The 17,490-nt window shown below is 59.5% G+C and overlaps 2 protein-coding genes across 8 annotated transcripts in view; one reads left to right on the top strand and one right to left on the bottom strand.

Annotated features, from left to right (window-relative positions):
* RNF216 (ring finger protein 216) overlaps positions 1-3,791 on the top strand; it is a 76,208-nt gene extending 72,417 nt beyond the window's left edge. For all 7 annotated transcript variants that reach the window (XM_050979990.1, XM_050979991.1, XM_050979993.1 and 4 more), the window contains one exon: positions 338-3,791. In XM_050979990.1, the coding sequence (XP_050835947.1) occupies positions 338-657 (320 nt within the window). In that variant the 3' untranslated portion in view covers positions 658-3,791. The remainder of the gene's footprint in view (positions 1-337) is intronic.
* Positions 3,792-5,183: 1,392 nt separating this feature from the next.
* On the bottom strand, positions 5,184-16,202 carry FSCN1 (fascin actin-bundling protein 1). Its single transcript, XM_050979995.1, has 5 exons — positions 15,282-16,202; positions 8,626-8,782; positions 8,026-8,147; positions 7,610-7,777; positions 5,184-7,519 (listed from the first exon to the last, which is right to left on the bottom strand). Exons 1-5 carry the CDS (start codon positions 16,102-16,104, stop codon positions 7,317-7,319), a joined length of 1,473 nt encoding a protein of 490 aa, XP_050835952.1. The 5' UTR covers positions 16,105-16,202; the 3' UTR covers positions 5,184-7,316.
* Positions 16,203-17,490: the final 1,288 nt, after the last annotated feature.

Genomic DNA, 17,490 nt, shown 5'->3' with positions numbered 1-17,490 from the left:
ATTGTGAGCAAGCACAAGATTTGTGTCCAGCTCTCCTGTGGCACCGGTGTTGTGGACGTCTCTGCTTGGCAAAGCAGCTGAGGGGCAGCAAAACCTCTGAGCTGTGGTGTTGGGGGGCACAGGGGCTGCCCCACATCCCACAGCAGGACATGTTCCCCCTTTGTGGGCTGGTGTTGGTGAAAGGAGCCGGGCTGGAGAGCTCATGGAGCGAGGGGCCAGCAGTGATGCTGTGCAATGTGCTTGGAATGGGGGTGATGAGCTCAGGGTGGGCTGATGAGCTCAGGGTGGGCTGATGAGCTCAGGGTGGGCTGACTGCTCTTTGCTCTCCCCCATGCAGAGAACAGCTTCAAGCGCATCGGCCCTCCCGTGGAGAAGCCCGTGGAGAAAATCCAGAGGATCGAGGTCATCCCCAGGCCGGTGCCTCAAAACTTCCACCAGCCCCGGATGCCCCCGTACCCCTTTGTGCACCCCCCGTTCCCCCTGCCCCCCGTGAGACCCCTGTACAACAACATCCCCCTCAACATCGGCCCCATCCCCGCTCCCTACGTGCCCCCCCTGCCCAACATGAGGGTGAACTTTGACTTCCCCCAGATCAACGTGCAGCTGGAGCACAACCTGCCAATGCACTTTGGGCCTCAGCCCCGGCACCGCTTCTGACCTGCCCCCCAGCACTTGGCAGGGTCACCACAGGGCAAAGCCACCCCATAATGCCACCCCCTCCCCACTCCAGCCTCTCTGGGGTCTAGCCAGCAGCCAGGGGACTCTGTCCCTGTGCTGCACCCTCTCTAGGGCTTCTCCAAACCTTTGCAATCCAACGTTTCAACCTGTGCTGCAACAGGGTTTGGTGCTACATTTCCCAGGGGTGGAATTCCCTCCCCCTGCCCCGAGCTGGGCATCCAGATGTTTTGTTCTGACAAAGCCTGTTCAGGCAGCTGTTGGGAGGAAAAGTGAGACTTTGTAGAACACAGGGATACAGCTGTTCCTTGGGGAATTTCCAGAAATCCTGCCTTCCTGCTGGCCAGAGCAGCAAAGTCAGCCTTGGAGGAAGGGAGGAGACACTTGGCACCTGAGTAAGCATAAGACCTTCAGGAGTGAGCTAACAGCAGGCAGCTGCCCCAGCCTCTCCTGCCTGTGCTGAGGCTCAGGGCTGGAGTTCCTGTGTTCTCCAGCATCCCTGTATCCTGTTGGCACCTCCCAGCAGAAATAAATTGTTCAAAAGCGAGTCAATGTAGCATTTTAGTGTGCCTCACTCTCCAAGCAGAGCGAGGGGCGGCCCCAGCTGTCCCACTGCTCAGGTCTTGGCAGGAAGCCCACTGCCATGTTCTCTTTGGGGGTGTTAGGAAGTGGCAGGAGATTTGGGCACCCAAATCTTTGGCTGGACTGAACTTGCCCCCTTGGAAGGGCTCAGTTTTTCCCCCTAAAGGTGTGTGCCCCTCAGCTTCTGAAACGTGGCCTTTGCTTGGCTGTTCTCATCTGGCATCCCAAACCTCCCCCAGCCTCTGGCAGCAGTGCTCAGGCAGCTGTGGAAGCACCTGGAACCAAAGCTGTGCCCTTTATTGCAAAAACTGCCTGGGAGACACCCAGACAGACATGTAGGCAGTGATGTGTCCTGTGGTAGGAAAATTGGGAATGTTCCCTGTAGCTGCCACGAGTTGGGAGCTCCTGTACCCAAAGCCTCCCAACCCAATGGGCAGCTGGAACCTCTTGCTGCAGGAAACTGGCTGCTTCCACAGCACCAATAACTCATGAAAATGTGTGTGTCAGCTTAATTGGCTTTGGAAAAGTGTGTTAAAAGTTAAACCTGAGTATTGCTGGGCTTAGAAAGTGAGGGAAAAGCAAAACTTCTTTGTGAGAAGTGGGGGGTGCAGTTCTGGGCCGTGGGAGGAGGGTGGCACAAAGCCCTTTCTCCACATCCCTTGGCTGTGCTGCCTCGTACAGGCCCCATCTAGAAAAGTAAATGGTTGGAGTGGAAAAAACCCCTCTTCCCAGGAATGTTGGGCTGGCTTTTAGCAGCCCATTTGTGCTGTTGTTCTCCAAATGTTTTGTTCTGGCCTTCATCCTGTTCTGTCCTGCTGGGAACTCTCTGGGTGCATTTCCCCTCCTGTCATTCCCCCCCTGTGTTTCAGCATCCAGGTGTTTTGTGGGTTTCTTTGTTTTTTCAGGTAAAATTCCCTGTCTCCACCTCACAGCTTCTGCCAAAGCCCCACGGGCAGCACTCCAGGAGCCTGGATCCCCTCGGGTGTGCAGGGGGCACAGGCTGTCAGTGGGATGCTCCTGGACAGGGGCCTGGGACAGCATTTGGGGACTGTTCTCCCCAGGAAGGTCTCCCAGACAGGAGGACTTCCCTGCCTTTTGGAGCTGAGTGCTTTTCCCGTTGCCTGTGGGTCAAACATTCCCTGTGGAGCTCTCTGGCTCCTCCGTGCCGTGGCCTCTCTAGCATTAATAACCAACTGCTCTTCCCTTGCTGCTGGAATCTTCTATTTTGAATTAGTTTATTCCTGGCAGGGGTGTGGGGGCTGCAGGAGCTCTGTCACTTGCTGCTCAGCTGGGCTTTGGCCAGGTTTAAATCCTGCCTTGCACGACTGATTCCTGCAGCAGCCAGGAGCAGGAATCCTGTTGGGCTTGGGAGGGAGAGCTTTGTCACAGAAGCTGCTGAGAAAACAGACCCAGGGCACAAGAAGCAGTGGTGGCTTTCCTCGTGGAGAGGGAATCCTGTTTGCTTGATAGCTGAGGTTTATGGGCTCAAGGGCTGGTCTGGATGAGCCCTCCAGGCCCTTCAAGGCATTTGCCCTTCCTGGTGGGTGCAGGGAGGATCAGGAGTGGCCCAAACTAAGAAGGAGATAAGATGGTCATCCAGCAAAAACTGGTGGTGCAGTCCCATGTTTTGGTGTGTGTGCAGGGATGTGTGGGCATGGAGAACTGAGCCTTGGCAGAGGGAAGTGTGGATGTGGGGCAGAGGGGCTGGAGAAGTGTCAGCAGAGGTGGCACAGGGAGGTTGGTGGCTGTGATCCATCAGGGTCACTGCTGCCCTGGCACAGCTGCATGGTCCTGGAGGAGCCTGGAGGATACAGAGGGAAGGGAGGGTTCCCTGGGTCCCCTGCCAAAGCCCAGGGCTTATTTGTGTCCAGGAGAGGATAAATCAGTGCCTGGTCTGTGATGTGCAGGTACACCATGCCCAGCACACCCAGCACTGCCCCTCTCCCCAAGGAAACCCATTGCACCAAAAACTTGCAGCCCAAGCACGTGGCTGCTTCTCCCCTCTTACCCTGGAGATCTCAAGCTGTTTGTGAATCTGTGTTGATTTATTTTAAAAAGGAGAGAAAAAGCCCAGAACTTACTGAGCCACCCAATCCAGCCTTGAGCTGGTTTCTAACTCCTGCATCCCACTTTCCCTCTTGTCCCACAGTCTTTGGAACCACTTGTTTAAAGGTTTTGAAGGCAACAAGGAGGTTGCTGTGCCCCAGGCTGATCCCATAACAGGTACTTCTTACAGCTAATTGCAGTGTCCCATTTACTTGCCTTAAAGGTGGAGAGAGAAACTTAGTATTTGCACTTAGCAAAATGTTGTATTAAAAGAAAAAAAAACTTGTAAAGATGTGCATGTTCTGCAACTTTGTATAACAATAGCTGAAATTAAATAGGTGGTTTATTAAAAAAAAGGAGAAAAAAACAAAAAATATTTTTCTTTACATTCTGGTAGTAAACAGTTCTAATATTCTGTGTGTAAAAAGTTCCTGTATTATATTGTAATTTGAATTTTTGTAAATAAATTTGTGCACTCTGGCTTTTCACCTGTATGCTTTTCTTACAGCCATGACCTTGTCCTCCCATCCTGCCTGTGCCAGCCTGGTGCTGGGACAATGCCAGGGAGTGGGGCCAGATCCCAGCCTGTGCCAGTGGAAACTCCCCAGGTCGTAAGGCAAAACCCAACTGACCCTCCTGGAACAGCTGAACCTGTTCCATGTGCTCCCAAGGAAAAACTGGATGGGGTAGAAAATGGTTTCCAGTCACTCCTTTAAATGGAAACCAGGATGGGGGGAGGCTGAGGGGATTTCCCCTCTTGCTGGAGTGGTGGTGAATGATGGTAAGTGCAGAATCCAGCCTTGAGGGGGAAAAAGGAAATGTGTGCTGGCAGCTGGGGAGAGGGGAAGGGGGAGAGTCCTTCCTGCACCTCCAGAGCCTCTGCCCTGGGTGGGCACCCACTGGCAGAGCTGCCTGCTCCCCTGGCTGGGCATCACAGCCAGCTCTGTGCACACACAGATGTCACAGTGAGGCTGAGTGTGGCCATCAGAGCTGCTCAGCATTTCCTGCACTGCCCTGATTTCTCCCTGTTTATGGTCAGGACTGCACATCCTTCCTTCCTTCCTTCCTTCCTTCCTTTGGCCCTTGCAGGGCTCACTCCACAATCTGATGGTGAAGGTCCCTCTAGGCACTGCCATCCCCCTGTCCCCCTGGGGTGTGTGCCTGGGGGGAGCTGGGCAGCCCCCCATCCCAAACTGCTTTTTCCAATCAGTTTTACATTTTCCAAGGCAAACAGGAGCCCATGGGTGCCCAGCCAGGCTGTGGTGGTGATGGGCAGGGAAGCTCTGGCTGCTCTTGGTGCAGGTACTGGAGGTGCTGTTGGTTGAGTTTCAGGGCTGCTTTTGGCTGGGGGCACATCCTGGCTCCTTTGGCTCCAGGATGTGGGTTGGGCTGGGCTCCCCTTCCCTCTTCAATCCTTTAGCTTGCCTCTTTCCACATCCCTGAGTAAAGGAGGCTGATTGCTGACCCCCACCCAACCACACACCCAAACCCCCATCCCAGTGCTCTTCCCTCCCATCTGGACCATCCTATGGAGGGGAAACAGCTGAATCAAGAGAAGCAGCTCTGTGCGGGCACAGCTTTGCTCCTGGCTGTGAGGGAGCAAAGCTGGTTTGCAGATGGGGTGGTCCTGGCCCATCCATGGGTCACCCATCCCCAGATGCCCCTGGGCTCAGTGGCTTCAGGCTCTGAACATCTGCAGAGGTGACCCAGCCTCCAGCTGGCTTTGGCTTTACACCTCTTCAGAGCCTCTTAGTCACCATTCCCTTCCCACCATCTCCTCTAGAACTCTCTAGAACCAGCTCAACCCATCAGACAAAGGCTCCACCACCCCAAATCTCCACACTCAGGCTCTTGCCAGCCCCAACAGACCACACACCAAGTTGAATCCGAATGCAGGTTTTATTTTTTAATTCATCTTTCTCCATTTGAAGCTATTTTTTTTAAGTTATACAAATGGCACTTACAAAAAAATAATAATAATTAAAAAAACAAACAAACCCAAAACTTAAATTTTCAGAGTGAGATGTTTTCAGAGAGTCACGACACCCGATAAGAGGAGACAGGAGAGATGTTTGACCTAGTGTCACACGGGAGAAGCCGGAGCAGGAATGACACAGGTGGGAGCGTGACGGGATGGGGAGGAGGTGACATGGGGAGGGGGTGAAGGCCAGCGAGAGTGTGTGTCAAGTCACAGGGTCACAGAGGGCTTCAAGACACTCAGTCCTTCGAGGGGCAGTGTGTCCCTGGGGGGACACGTGGTGCCGGGGGCGCGGCAGCCCCTGGATGTGAGCGCAGAGCCGAGGTAGAGCCCCGGCCGGGATCCCCTGCGCCCGCGAGGGACCCCAGCCCAGAGTTGTCCCCCTGCCTGGGGACAGCCACTCGCTCTCCCAGCTGAGTTTAGCACCAAGCTCCTGTGGAGGGGAGTCCCTCCTCATGGCTTTAAGGCTGACGAGCCCCTGCCTGGCCTCCGGCAGTAGGGACCGGCCCTGGTTTGGCACGGCAGTGATGCCGAGAGCACCCTTGGTGTGGGGTGGGACCAGCACTCCCCCTCTGCAGAGGGGGCCCACGTGGGAAAAGGCTCCTTGGTGTGGTTGTAGGGAGCAGATACCGGCCCTGGGAAGGCCCCAAAGGATAAAGTGCCTTTCAACACCCTAAGGAACACGCAGCATCACCCTTACAGACAGCGTTAAACTCTAATGCAGACCTAGTACAGACAACAGCTGGTCACACAGTGCCATGGAGAGCATATATAAATAGAGACTAACAAAAATACTGTTTTGGTCTTTTTTTTCTTTTTTCCTTTTCCAGTAGGGTTGCAATTCATGAGAGCCCAGCCCAGGTGCCCTGGGAATGGTGGGACCAGGAGCTGCCCCCTCGGGGTGCCCACAGGAGCGGGCACATCCTAATTCAACATTAGGTGTTCAGTGATTCGCTTCACTGTTCCAGTATTTTATGAGAGAGAAAAAAACAACATCAAAGGTACTGAGCAAATATCACTGTGCAAAGTTTGCTAAGGAACTTTTCTATTCTGTAAACCAAAATCTGCAGTTTATGCTTCCAGCCACTGCCCCGGGGAGATCACGTTGGCCAGCCCGGCTCCTGCTGGGACCGAAGCCCACTGGAGATGGGCTGGATGAAAGCCCCCACCCTGGCACGGGCTGGCTCTGTGTCCCCCACGCCCTCCCCTCCAGGCACAGCAGCAGGACCAGCCTCCGGGCAAGCTGGACCCACCATCAGGGTCTGGGATGCTCCTCCGGAGCCAGAAGCATAAGGAGGGGTGGAGGGACAGGAGCACGGGGCTCCATGAGATGAAAGGCTGAGGCTTTCCAGACAGGATCACCCTAAAGAATCATTTCCAGGTGTTTGGGGAGGGACAGCTTGCTGGCCCTTCCACAGGGATGTGCTGGCACATGCCAGCCCCATCCCCAGGGATGCTGTGATATGTAAGGTCACCTCTTACAGCTCAGCTGGGGATGAACCTGCCCCAAAATCCAGGAGGGGAGAGAAGCTGCTGGGACCAGCCAGCTGAGCCAGCTGAGCCCAGCACCATCACTCCACCCCTGACTGGAGCAGGGCAGGACAGGATGGATGCTCCAGGGGACACTGGCAGCACAGTCTGAGGCTGTGCCAGTGCTGATATGGCAGAAGTGAGCACAGAGGTGATCTTATTCCCTTTTTTTAATTGAGGAGAGGAAAATCAACTACCTAAGGTGATGCTCAGGGCCAGAAGGGGGATACAGCCATTTCCAAGCCCAGCAAACCTGGAGGGAGGCAGGGATGGGGGGGATAGAGACAGACCCCTCTACAAAGCTATAGGCAGGCAGCCCCACCACTTTTCCAGTTCTTACAGGGATTTACGGAGAGCCACCTCCCACATAACGCACCAACTCTATGGCAGGAGGGAAGGGCAAGCCAGTCTGAAAATCCTGTTACAGAGAGGAGAAACAGAACCCAAAGGAAAAGAGGACAGGAAGGGGAAGAGAAGTTGGCAACGGGAGGTACCCTAAAGTGCATTAATATTCCCAGAGGGTGGAGGCGTCGATGGTGTCGGCCGATGCCTTGAGCACCCCGGCGTGGTCGCCCTTCAGGTATTTGCCATTGATTTTGATGGCCACTTTGTTATAATCGCAGAACTCAAAAAAGAAGTCCACGGGGGTGTCGCTGCTGCTGGTGACGGACGACTCGTTCCCCACCATCCAGTACTTCCCAGTGGTATCTGCAGGAGAGGGGACACGGTGGCCTCATGAGCCACCACGGGGACCCCAAAGGCCACCACGCCCAGCCCTGGGGTACCCTGGGGACTCACCCTTGATGTTGTAGGCGCCGTCATTGAACTCCAGCTGGAAGACATCGTAGGAGGAGCGGTTGGAGTCCAGCGTGCCGGTGACCTTGCGGCAGCCGATGAAGCCGTGCTCGCCGCGCAGCACGATGATGGGCCTGTTGATCAGCTTCATCACGAAATGCTCCGTCTCACCTGCGCCGAGGGGACAGGGGCTGTGAGAGCAGCCACGGGGGCACAGAGCCAGACCCCAAAGCTGGCAGGCAGCGGGGAGGAGCAAGGGCTCTGCCTTCACCCATTTCTCACCCACCCCGTCTCCCAGCACGTCAAACAGCCACCAAGAGAACTTATTGCCTGAGCATCACTTGGAAGAAGAGCTTGGCTCTGGGGGGAATTTTTTCATCCCCTGCTGCCCTGGTGAGGGGTCCCCAAGGGTCCCTTACCCGCTGTCTCCATGGAGGCTGCCAGCTGCCCGTTCTTCTTTGCTGTCACATACTTGCCATTGGCAGCTTTCAGGGTGATGCGTTTGTCGCACCACTCGATGTCAAAGTAGCAGCTCGCGTTCCTGTGGGGCAGAGAGGACAGTCAGGGGGGTGTGATGGAGGGGGACCCTGCCAACGCCCCCCTGCTGGCTTGGAAAGGGCCACGGCTGGATCAGGAGAGCCTGGTTCGATCTGTTTGTGCAGGATGAGCTGTGTTGTCGTGGCCATCCCGCTGGGAAGCCCTCGCCCCGGGAGCAGGAGGCAGGCAGGCAGCCAAAGGCGCTTCTGGGCTTCCCGCCTGGCTCTCAGGGTTGAACTGCAGGGCAAACATTTCGACAGCCCCAGCCGGCCAGGAAGGATTATGTGGCCCCAGGGACTTCCAGAGCATCGTGGGCGGCAAGCCCCGACCCATCCCTGGCTTTCCCAAAATGCACTGCCTCTGCTGGGAAGCGTTTGGGATGAGCACCCAAGCTGGAAAACCCCCTTGAATTCCCCTGGGAGGTGCAGAGGGTGCTCTGAAGCCCAGGCAGGGCCCTGAGATGCCGGGGGCAGGGGACTCACTTTGTGGAGGCTGTGGACTGGATGCCCCCGTTGGAGGTGAGGGTCCAGTACTTCCCGGTGTAGGTGCGGAAGGCGCATTTCTTGGTGTCCTTGTTGATCTCCAGCTGGTAGGTCTCCTGGTCACCCTCCTCATCCTGGTTGGCTGAAAGGTCCATCCCTACAGACCAGAGACAGATGGAGTTGGGGGGTGGCACCACAACCCTCCTCCAGCAGGTCCAGGTGCAGGGCAGCCCAGGAAACCAAACTGAGAGGGGCTCCTGCTTCCTGGGTGAGCTTTGGTGGCTCCCAAATCCCCCACACAGACCTCCCCTCTGGCATTTGGGGCTCAAATCCAGGTTTTCGTTTGGTTATTTGGTGTTAAGGTCTTAAACGAGGGGTGGGCAGCCGTGAGCTTCCCCTCCTGACCCAGCAGCTCCATCACAACGAAGCAAAGACCAACGTAGATGTTTTATAAGGGAAAGGGCTGCAGTTTTTCCCAAAGGTGACAGCCAGGTTTCTCAGCCCATTAGCAGAGGCTGCTGTGGCACCCATGAATCTCAGCTCGTGGCATGTTTAAGGACCATGACAACGTTTTTCATCCACAATTGTCACATCCCACTGGGTCACCGAGGCGTGCAGCGACAGGAGGCTCAGGAAAGCCCTAGGGCAGCCAAGCCTTTCCCTGACTCCAAAATCATCAGCACCAGCCTGTCCCCAGCTCTGGATGGCCCTTCCCTGTGCCCAAGGGGCCAGAGACAGCATTTCCATGCAGAGGAGGATGCAGCTGGTCCTGGGGCCACCAGCCACGTGTGCATCCTCTGAGCCCCAGCAAACCTGCTTAGTCAGGGCTAGCAGGGCCAAAAGTGCTCCAGAGCTCTCCAGCTTGGTGGATTTCAGCCTAAAAACACTTTGGGGATGAGAGCCACAAGCTGTAGCCAAAGCCAATGGCTGAGCTCTGTGCTGGGTTTGGGAGGGAGCTGGGGTGCAGAGCTCAGCCCCACTACTGAGCTTAGTGAAATGGGAGTTTAGTGGAGCTGGATGAATTTTCCAGGGCCAAACACACCTGCATCCCTCCCTGCTGCACAAAGGGGTGCACAGGGTTGGAGTGCACATTCTGTATAGTTCTGGTCCTATCCCTAAAGTAGACATGGAGGTGCTGGAGCACGTCCAGAGAAGGGGAACGGAGCTGGGGAAGGAGCACAAGTCTGATGAGGAGCAGCTGAGGGAGCAGGGGGCTGGCCACGCATTCAGCCCCTCACACCTCCATGATGCATCCCAGTTTCTGGGCTGCTGGGATTTCACAGTCACTGGAAGGGCTCCAGGGGCTGCAGTCTTGGTGGCCCCACTGCTCTGGGAAGCCACCAGGAGGTCCCACCAGCTGCACCCAGCTGTCCTGCAGACACAGCTCCCTGGGGCTCCACATCACCTGTCCATGTCTCCAGTCCCCATCCCAACACTCAGGAGCAGCCTCTGCTTTGCATATCCATCACCCACCTTTCCCAAAGGAATCAGGCTTTGTTCCCAAAGGGATCATGCTTTGAAGGCTCCACTTTTTTGTCAACAATCTTATCTCCCACATCCCAACTGACTTACAGCTTCTACCTGTCACAGCACCACCCCTCTCACCAGGCACCCTCCAGCACCTTCTGCAGCTCCCAACCCTGGAAGTGTTCAGTGTCAGGGTGGATGGGGCTTGGAACAGCCCAGTCCGGTGGGAGGTGTCCCTGCCCAAGATCCCTCCCAACCCAACCCAACCATTCTGATTCCACGACTCTCCTGATGGACACTCAGCCACCCTGGTGCTTTGCTGCCCCCCAGGGTATTTGGGCAAGGCAAGGGGCAGTGAGTGCTGATGGCCACCAGCCCAGCCCCACTGGCCACGTCCTCGGCTCCCAGAGCCATCCCACAGTTGCCTCCTCCCAGCACTGCCGGGGGCTGAGCCGGCAGTTGTGGGAACATTTGGTTTTGATTTTGCATCCCCAGCTCCAGCCCCAATCCAGAGCTGTAAAACGGAGAGAGAGGGGCTCTGCAGGGGCTCACAGAGAGCTTTGGCTGTGGGGAGGTGACCCTGGGGGACACAGCCCATCCCTCAAGGCTGGCAGCACCCCTGGGCTCCCCAGACTTGTGAGAGCTGTGGGTCCCTGTGGTTTGGGGGGAAGAGGGGGAGTGGTGCTTCCCCTCCCTGACTTTTCTGGGAAGAAGTCACTGACCTGCAGGGACCAGGCTGGACAGAGCCAGGGGATGCTATGTGCCACAGAGCAGGACTGGGCGGGCTGGAGACAGGACAGGGAGTGCCAGGAGCCTCCAAACCCTGCTCCTGTCCCCAGAGCCCCCTGGCATGGAGCACAGGGCACACACCGGCCTCCCCCACCCCTCTGCCAGCCCATTTTCCACACTCTCCGTGCACGGAGCTTTGGGAGCTTTGGCTTTCCCCACTGCCTGGAAGCAGCAGGAGGGTCTCCCACGCCCCCTCCCCAAAAGCAGCGAGGGGTTGGGTTACAGCGACTCAGCACAAAGGAATGTGCTGGGGCTGGGGCTGGGGCTGAGCTGGAGCGGGAGCTGAGCTGGGGGGACTGCAGGAAGCATGGGCTGTGTGTGAGGCTGCAGGACCGGGGTGGCTCCCTCAGAGATGTCCCCGTGTCCCCATGGGGAGGACAGGCTGTCCCCTCAGCCACCCCCCTGCTGTGGCAGCCCAGGGTCTCTCCCACTGCAATCACGGATTAATTAACGCTCCTGGTAAATTTACAGTCTGGAGCTGCCGCTGCTCTTCCTGACCTTGATGAAGCTGCTAATTACAGCTGAAGGCAGGAGGGGGTGAGCACACGGAGGCTCTTTGGGATGGGGGGGGCAGGTATGCCTGCACACCCCAAAATTCCTGGTGTGGGATGTCCTTGGGCTCTTTGTGCAGCAGGGATCTTGGGGAGAATGTTGGGAAGGCTGAGGCACGTTGTCACCCCAGGGCTTCCTAAGGAAGGGCTCCCCAATCCTCCAGGCTCATGGGTTTGCAGAGCCCTCGCTGCTCTCCAGCCAGGACTGTGGATGTAGCAGGAGCCCTGTGGCCATCCCAGAGCAGGCAGACACCTCCCTGCCCCTCCTGCAGAGCCGGGCTTCTCTCTCTGAAGGAGCAGAGTTTGTTGTAGCTCTGGTGACCTCCACACCATGGGGACTGCAGACCCAGCGTGGGGGCCATTCAGGGCAGGCAGGAAAGTTTCCCTCTGCACTCAACTCACACAGAACATCTCCCGTGAGCCGTACTGGGATGCTACTGAGAGCCAGCGGGATGAGCTCCATGGGGAGGAGCACCTCTCCCATCCTCCAACTCTCCTTTCAAAAACCCCAGGGTTACAGCTGGAAACACTGAGCCCAGGTTGCCTGGATTGCTCCAGAACCCAGGGGCAGCACCCTGCAGAGTCCCCAGGCCCTCAGGGCAGGATTTCAGGATGGGACTGGGATGCTGTGCCCAGCACAGGTCAGGGCTGGGCTCCCTGTGGGCTCTGGCACCTCCACCCAGCTGCACCCACACACGTGCCCAGAGACTGCTCCTGCCCCTCCCTGCCCTTCAGCTGGGCTTACACTGCACCCCTGCAGAAATCCAAACGGGTTTTTGTCTAAATCCAACAGCCTGGAGCACGGGGAGCCAGCAGCTCCTCTGCTGAGGGTGCAGCTCTGCAAAGGGGTCACAGGTAAGGGTGAAACATGAATTTCCGGAAAAACCCACCCCTCCTTCCCTGTGGATTTCCTGTGGCTTTGTGGTATCCCCCAAGTGTCAACAGGCCACTTGGCATCTCCAGATGAAAAGCTACATCCAAGCCTTCGTGCCCCCTGCCCTGGAGCTGCATCTTCCCGCCTTGCCGAGGCACCCAGATGAACTGGAGGGGGAAATCCAGCTCAGCCCAGGCCGGGAGGGCTCCTGGCCCCGGGGCAGAGCTCCCCGCTGCCAACACGGCACGTCCAGGCTCGCTCGCCCTCCTCCCCAGATCCCCAGATCCCGTTTCCTGGAATTCCTCACTCCCACCAGCCCACCCTCTCGCCCACGGGGCTGGGGGCAGGGGCACACCTCGGCCGGGCAAGGGGTGGCAGGGGACCAGCGGGGAGGAGCAGAGGCAGCCTCTGCCCCGGGACCCCCGTGCCCACAAAGCGCCCTTTGTTGCCGCAGCCGGGCCAGAAAGGAGCCATTGAGCGGGCGGAGGCTGCTCGCCGCCGGCAGCTCCGCTCGCTTTGAGGTGCAAACGGGAGATGGGAACTCTCGGGGAGCCCGGGGATCCTACTGGGGCTGGAGGCAGGAGAGGGGGACCAGGGACAGCCCCAGCGCCTGCCCCGGAGCAGAGGCAGGGCTGGCACCCATCCCCTGCTGCCCCGGGGTGTTTGTGTCGTGGTCCCCGGGGTGCAGGGGATGCTGGCAATCTCCGGGACAGGGAGGAGATGCCAGGCCAGGAGCTGACTTGGCACTGGTGGGACAACACTGTTCCAAAGCTGGATCCGAGCCGAGGGAACCTCAGAAGAGTCCCATGGACCCCTCCCTGCTCCTCCCATGGGGCAGAGCGGGGCAGCCACTGCCATCCCTGCTCCCTCCTTGACTCCACACAGGAATAAGCTCCTTTTTCCCGCCAGGCTGTGCAGAGCTGCAGTCATTCCCGGCCCGCATCCCGCATCCCCCATCCCCAGTGGCCATGGGAGCATCTGCCAGCAGCACGGCGCTTATCAGCTCGGCGGGGGAAAGGGCTGTCTGTAAACGGCTTCCTCCGACGGCTGTTTCTGCTGCCTCCTCGGTAACCTTTGGGACACGGCGCTTTCACAATGGGAGGAGGATGAGCCCCAGAAAGCGGCGGTTCCCAGCCTTTCACTGCCATCGGGAAGGATAAACCGGGTGGAAACGGCTTCTGCAGCCAAAACGGACTGGAGCGAGGATGTGCAGCCCCAGCGCGGCCCTTCCCGATGTATTTTGCTTGGAAAGGGGCCGGGCACAGCCCAGGGCCCTCTGTTGCTGGGGAGATTTGTTCCCCCCCTTCCCGCTCCCCCATCCCTTCCGAATCAGACAAAGCCGGAGGGTCGGCCAGCAGCATTCCCACCCGCTCCATGGGATCTCCCGCCACCACGGGTCCCCCACCGCCACCGCTCCGTCCCTCGCCTCTCCCCCCACATCTGGTTTCCCCATCTCTGGTGACAAAGGGCTGCAGCAGCCCTTCCCCCACGGCGCTGCGGCAGTCTCCCGCCATCCTCCCGCCACCGCCATCCTCTTCTCCTCTTCCCCAAATCCCCGTGCCTGGGAAAACAATCCCCACTGCCCATCTCGGCAGATTTTATTATTAATTTTAATGGGTTACTTTGCAGGATTTTCCCACGGAAAGGAGCAAAGCATGGAGCTCCCAGCACGGAGCTGCCCAGGCACGGATCAGGGTTAAGCAGCAACCTTGAAATACAACATATACACACCAAAAAATTCCCCGCTGTTCCTCCAGGCTTTGCTGCATGCTCGCACCCATCCCACACCCGGCGTGCGCCGGCCTGACCTGGCGCGGCGGGGATGAGCCCCGGGGCACACAGGGCACGCACCGGGACCCGGGCACGGCAGAGCGGAACCCCCAGTACCGCAGAGCGGGGACCCCCAGTACCGCAGAGCGGGGACCCCCCCCATTTTCCAGCACGGAGCCCTGGCTGCGGGGCCGGGATGCCCGGTGGGCACTCGCGGCGGCCACGTGCCCGGGGATCTCCGGATGCGAGCGGGTCCCCGAGGCGGGTGGGTGGCACCGTGGCCCCGCCGGCGAGAGGAGGGGACGGGACGGAGACGGTGAAGCGGGAGCGGAGGGATGGCGGCCTTTGTGCGGGGGGATGCGGGAGTTTTGGCAAAACCCTTTATGTAACGCTGCTTCCCAGCCCCCCACCCATGGGAATTCCAGCCCCCCCTGGGACAACCAGAGCCCCCGGAGGGACTCGCAGCCTCCCTGCTCCGCTGGGCAAATGGCTCAGCCGTGCCCGGGGAGGGGGAGATTGGTGGAGGCTTTGTTGGGCGAACAATGAGCTCCAAAGGAAGGAAGGCGAGGGATACAGCCCTGCCTCCTTCACGGCGAGGGAAGGCTCCATCCACACCCTCCCAAGCCCCCCTCCCTGTCCATCCCTGCACCCCAAGGCAGGCCTCTCGCCACCCCTGCCCCCCCGAGCGCCCTGCGGGGCGATGGTGCGGGGATGGGGGTGCCGGAGGGATGGGGGGCCCCGGGCAGGCGATGCTGAAGGGATGCGGGAGGGGGAAGGGGAAGGGATGTGGGAGGGATGCGGGGGGATCGTGATGGGGGTTTGGGGGAGGGACCGCGGGCAGCCATGCTGAGGGGTGCAGGGGGTGCCCGGGGGAGACGGTGGCTTCAGGGGAGGGGTGTGAGAAGGGGCTTGAGCCGGGGGAAGACGCCACTAGGGAGGCGATGGCAGAGGGATGCGGGAGGGCACCCTGTGGGGTGGCAGCTGAGGAAGGCAGCGGATGTTGGGGGCTGGGGGGCAGTGCTGCGGGGGGCACTCCGAGGTGGCGATTCTGAGGTGATGCAGGGAAAGTGATGCCGGAGGGATCCAGGGGGCCGCTCGGGGCAGGAGATTCCCGAGCGATGCAGGAGCGCTCCCCGAGGCGGCTACAGCCCTGGGACGGCCGAGGTGTCCCGTTCCCCCCACCCGCAGCCCCCATCCCCTCGTACCTTGCCGGGTGGAGACATTCCTATCGTTGCCGGCTCTCAGCACGACCTGCGGGCAGCTCTGCTCCAGGGCGAAGAGCTCGTCCTTGCCCACCTTGGCGCTCTTGCCCGCCTTGAGGGTGCCGCTGGGCCCCGAGGGGGCCAGGTAGCGGCCCTCCCCGTCTCGGAAGGCCACCTTTCCGCAGCGGAATTCCAGCGTGAAGGCGGTGCCGGGCTCGGCGGCGGGGACCAGGCGGCCGTCGCTGCGGAGCAGGCGGTGGTCGCAGCTCTGCAGGCTGTACCGCTGATCCACGAACAGGAGGGTGATGAGCGCATCCACGCCCCAGGGCACGTCGCGGTCCACGGCCAGCTCGTCGCGGCGGGGCCCCAGGTGCGCGTAGCGCTTGCGGGCCAGGCTGTAGAGGTTGGCCTGGGGGTGCATGGCCAGGTGAACGCTCCACTTCTCGGCGGCAGAGACGGCGGGGGCGAAGCAGGAGAGGCGGTCCTCGGTGCCGCCGAAGAAGCGGCGGTGGGGCTCGGACTGCAGCGACCACCGCCCGTCGCCGTGGGCCAGCACCAGGAACCGGCAGTCGGGGCCCGGCTCCTCGCTGTCGCAGCTCACCCGCCCGTCCTTGTCGGCAGCCAGGTACCGGCCCAGGTGGCTCTTGAGCAGGACGGCGCTGGAGTCCTCCCCGTCCTGCTCCAGCGTCCAGATCTGCTTCTTCTTCATGCTGGCGGCCGAGGCGTTCACCTTGAACCCGAACGCCTCCGCCGTCAGGTACCGATTGCTGCAATTGATCAGCCCGAACTGGATCTGCACCGGCTCCGCCGTCCCGTTCGCCGTCATCCTGCTCCCGCCGCCGACCGACACCGAGCGAACGACACCGAGCGAACGACACCGAGAGCCGCCGCCGCGCCCGCCCCGACGCCGCCGCCTTTATAGCGCCGGGCGACGGCGCCGCCTCCCGCACCCCCCGCCCGCCGGGGCCGCCCCGCCGCGACCCCCGCCCGCCCCCCTCACCGCCGCGGGGCCCCGGGCAGGGCCGGACCCCGCCAGCAGCAGCGGGAGCCCCCTCGAGTCCCAGGACACCGTCCCCGCCTCCTCCTGCGGGACTCCCCTGCATGCAGAGACCCTGCCCTGCGTGACAAAAGCCCCCATGGAGTGCAGGATCCTCCCACGCTGTAGGACCCCCAGTGTTTGACGGGATCGTTCCATGCACTTCAGGAGCCTCCTTGAACTGTGGGACAGCGCCCAGTGCATGGCAAGAGCCCTCCCTGCATTTCAGGAGCCCCACACAATGCCAGTCCTCCATCCGTGGCAAGACTGCTCCAAGCACAGCAAGAGCCACCTTGAAGTGTAAGATGTCCCCATAAACTGGAAGACCCCAAGACATTTGTCTGCATTTCAGAAGCATCCATGAATTGCAGGATCTCCTCCTCCAGCACAAGTTCAGCATGGAAAGGCCCCTCCAGGAAGGGGCCTCTTGAATTGAAGGACCCCCAAACACACATAGCAAGACCCCACTGTAAAAAAAGACCCCTCCTTGAATTGTAGGGTCCCACACATTGCAAGACACCCTAAGCATTGCAGGACCCTCCCCATTATGAGAACACCCCTTGCACTGCACAACACCCACTTGAACTGCAAATCTCTGTCCCACACTGCAAGAATCCCCTGATTGCACATCCCCATCCCACTCCAAGACAATGTGAGAGCCCCCTCTGCTCCCCTCTGTCCCTCCTGGGCTGCTGGCCATGTCACAAGGGTGTGGGGCAGATGGGGAGCAGTGTGACGGATGCTGTGGCCTCCTGCCATCTCTGAGCCATCCCAGCACCCTGTGCCAGGCACCAGTGAGGCTGGAGCACCCTGGCCCTGGGGAGCTAGACTGCCACAGCAAATCCAGAGGAAAAACAGTGGCACTCCTGCACAGGGGAGCATTTCGAGGCCGTTTCTCAGGGGGTGGGTGGGCAGTGTTGCTGTGCATGTAATGGTGGCACTTCCAGCAGGGCTGACCTGGAGATGGAAAGAATCCAGCCTGGGGAGGGTTGTCTGTGCTTCCCAAGGGTGCTGCCCACTGCACCTGGGGGACAGGGACATTTCTTGTGTCTCTAACAGGGACACAAACCACTAAGTGGGAGCGCAGCTGCAGGGGTTGATTTGAAGCTGGCTCAGGCACAGCCCTGCACTTACAGGGGGGATCTGGCTGGAGGGATGTACAGAACCAGAAAATTG

Source organism: Serinus canaria, chromosome 14, assembly GCF_022539315.1.
Source record: "Serinus canaria isolate serCan28SL12 chromosome 14, serCan2020, whole genome shotgun sequence".
Classification (NCBI taxonomy): domain Eukaryota; kingdom Metazoa; phylum Chordata; class Aves; order Passeriformes; family Fringillidae; genus Serinus; species Serinus canaria.
Note: the sequence above shows the minus strand (reverse complement) of the source record. Positions and strands in the feature narration are given on the sequence as shown.

Bases quoted from the DNA above. Each gene is read 5' to 3' on its own strand.
- FSCN1 (XM_050979995.1), bottom strand. From the start codon at position 16,104: ATGACGGCGAACGGGACGGCGGAGCCGGTGCAGATCCAGTTCGGGCTG. The intron at 8,783-15,281 runs GTACGAGGGGAT...TCTGGTCTGTAG, and splicing joins GAATGTCTCCACCCGGCAAG to GGATGGACCTTTCAGCCAAC. The intron at 7,778-8,025 runs GTAAGGGACCCT...CCCTCGGCGCAG, and splicing joins AGCCTCCATGGAGACAGCGG to GTGAGACGGAGCATTTCGTG.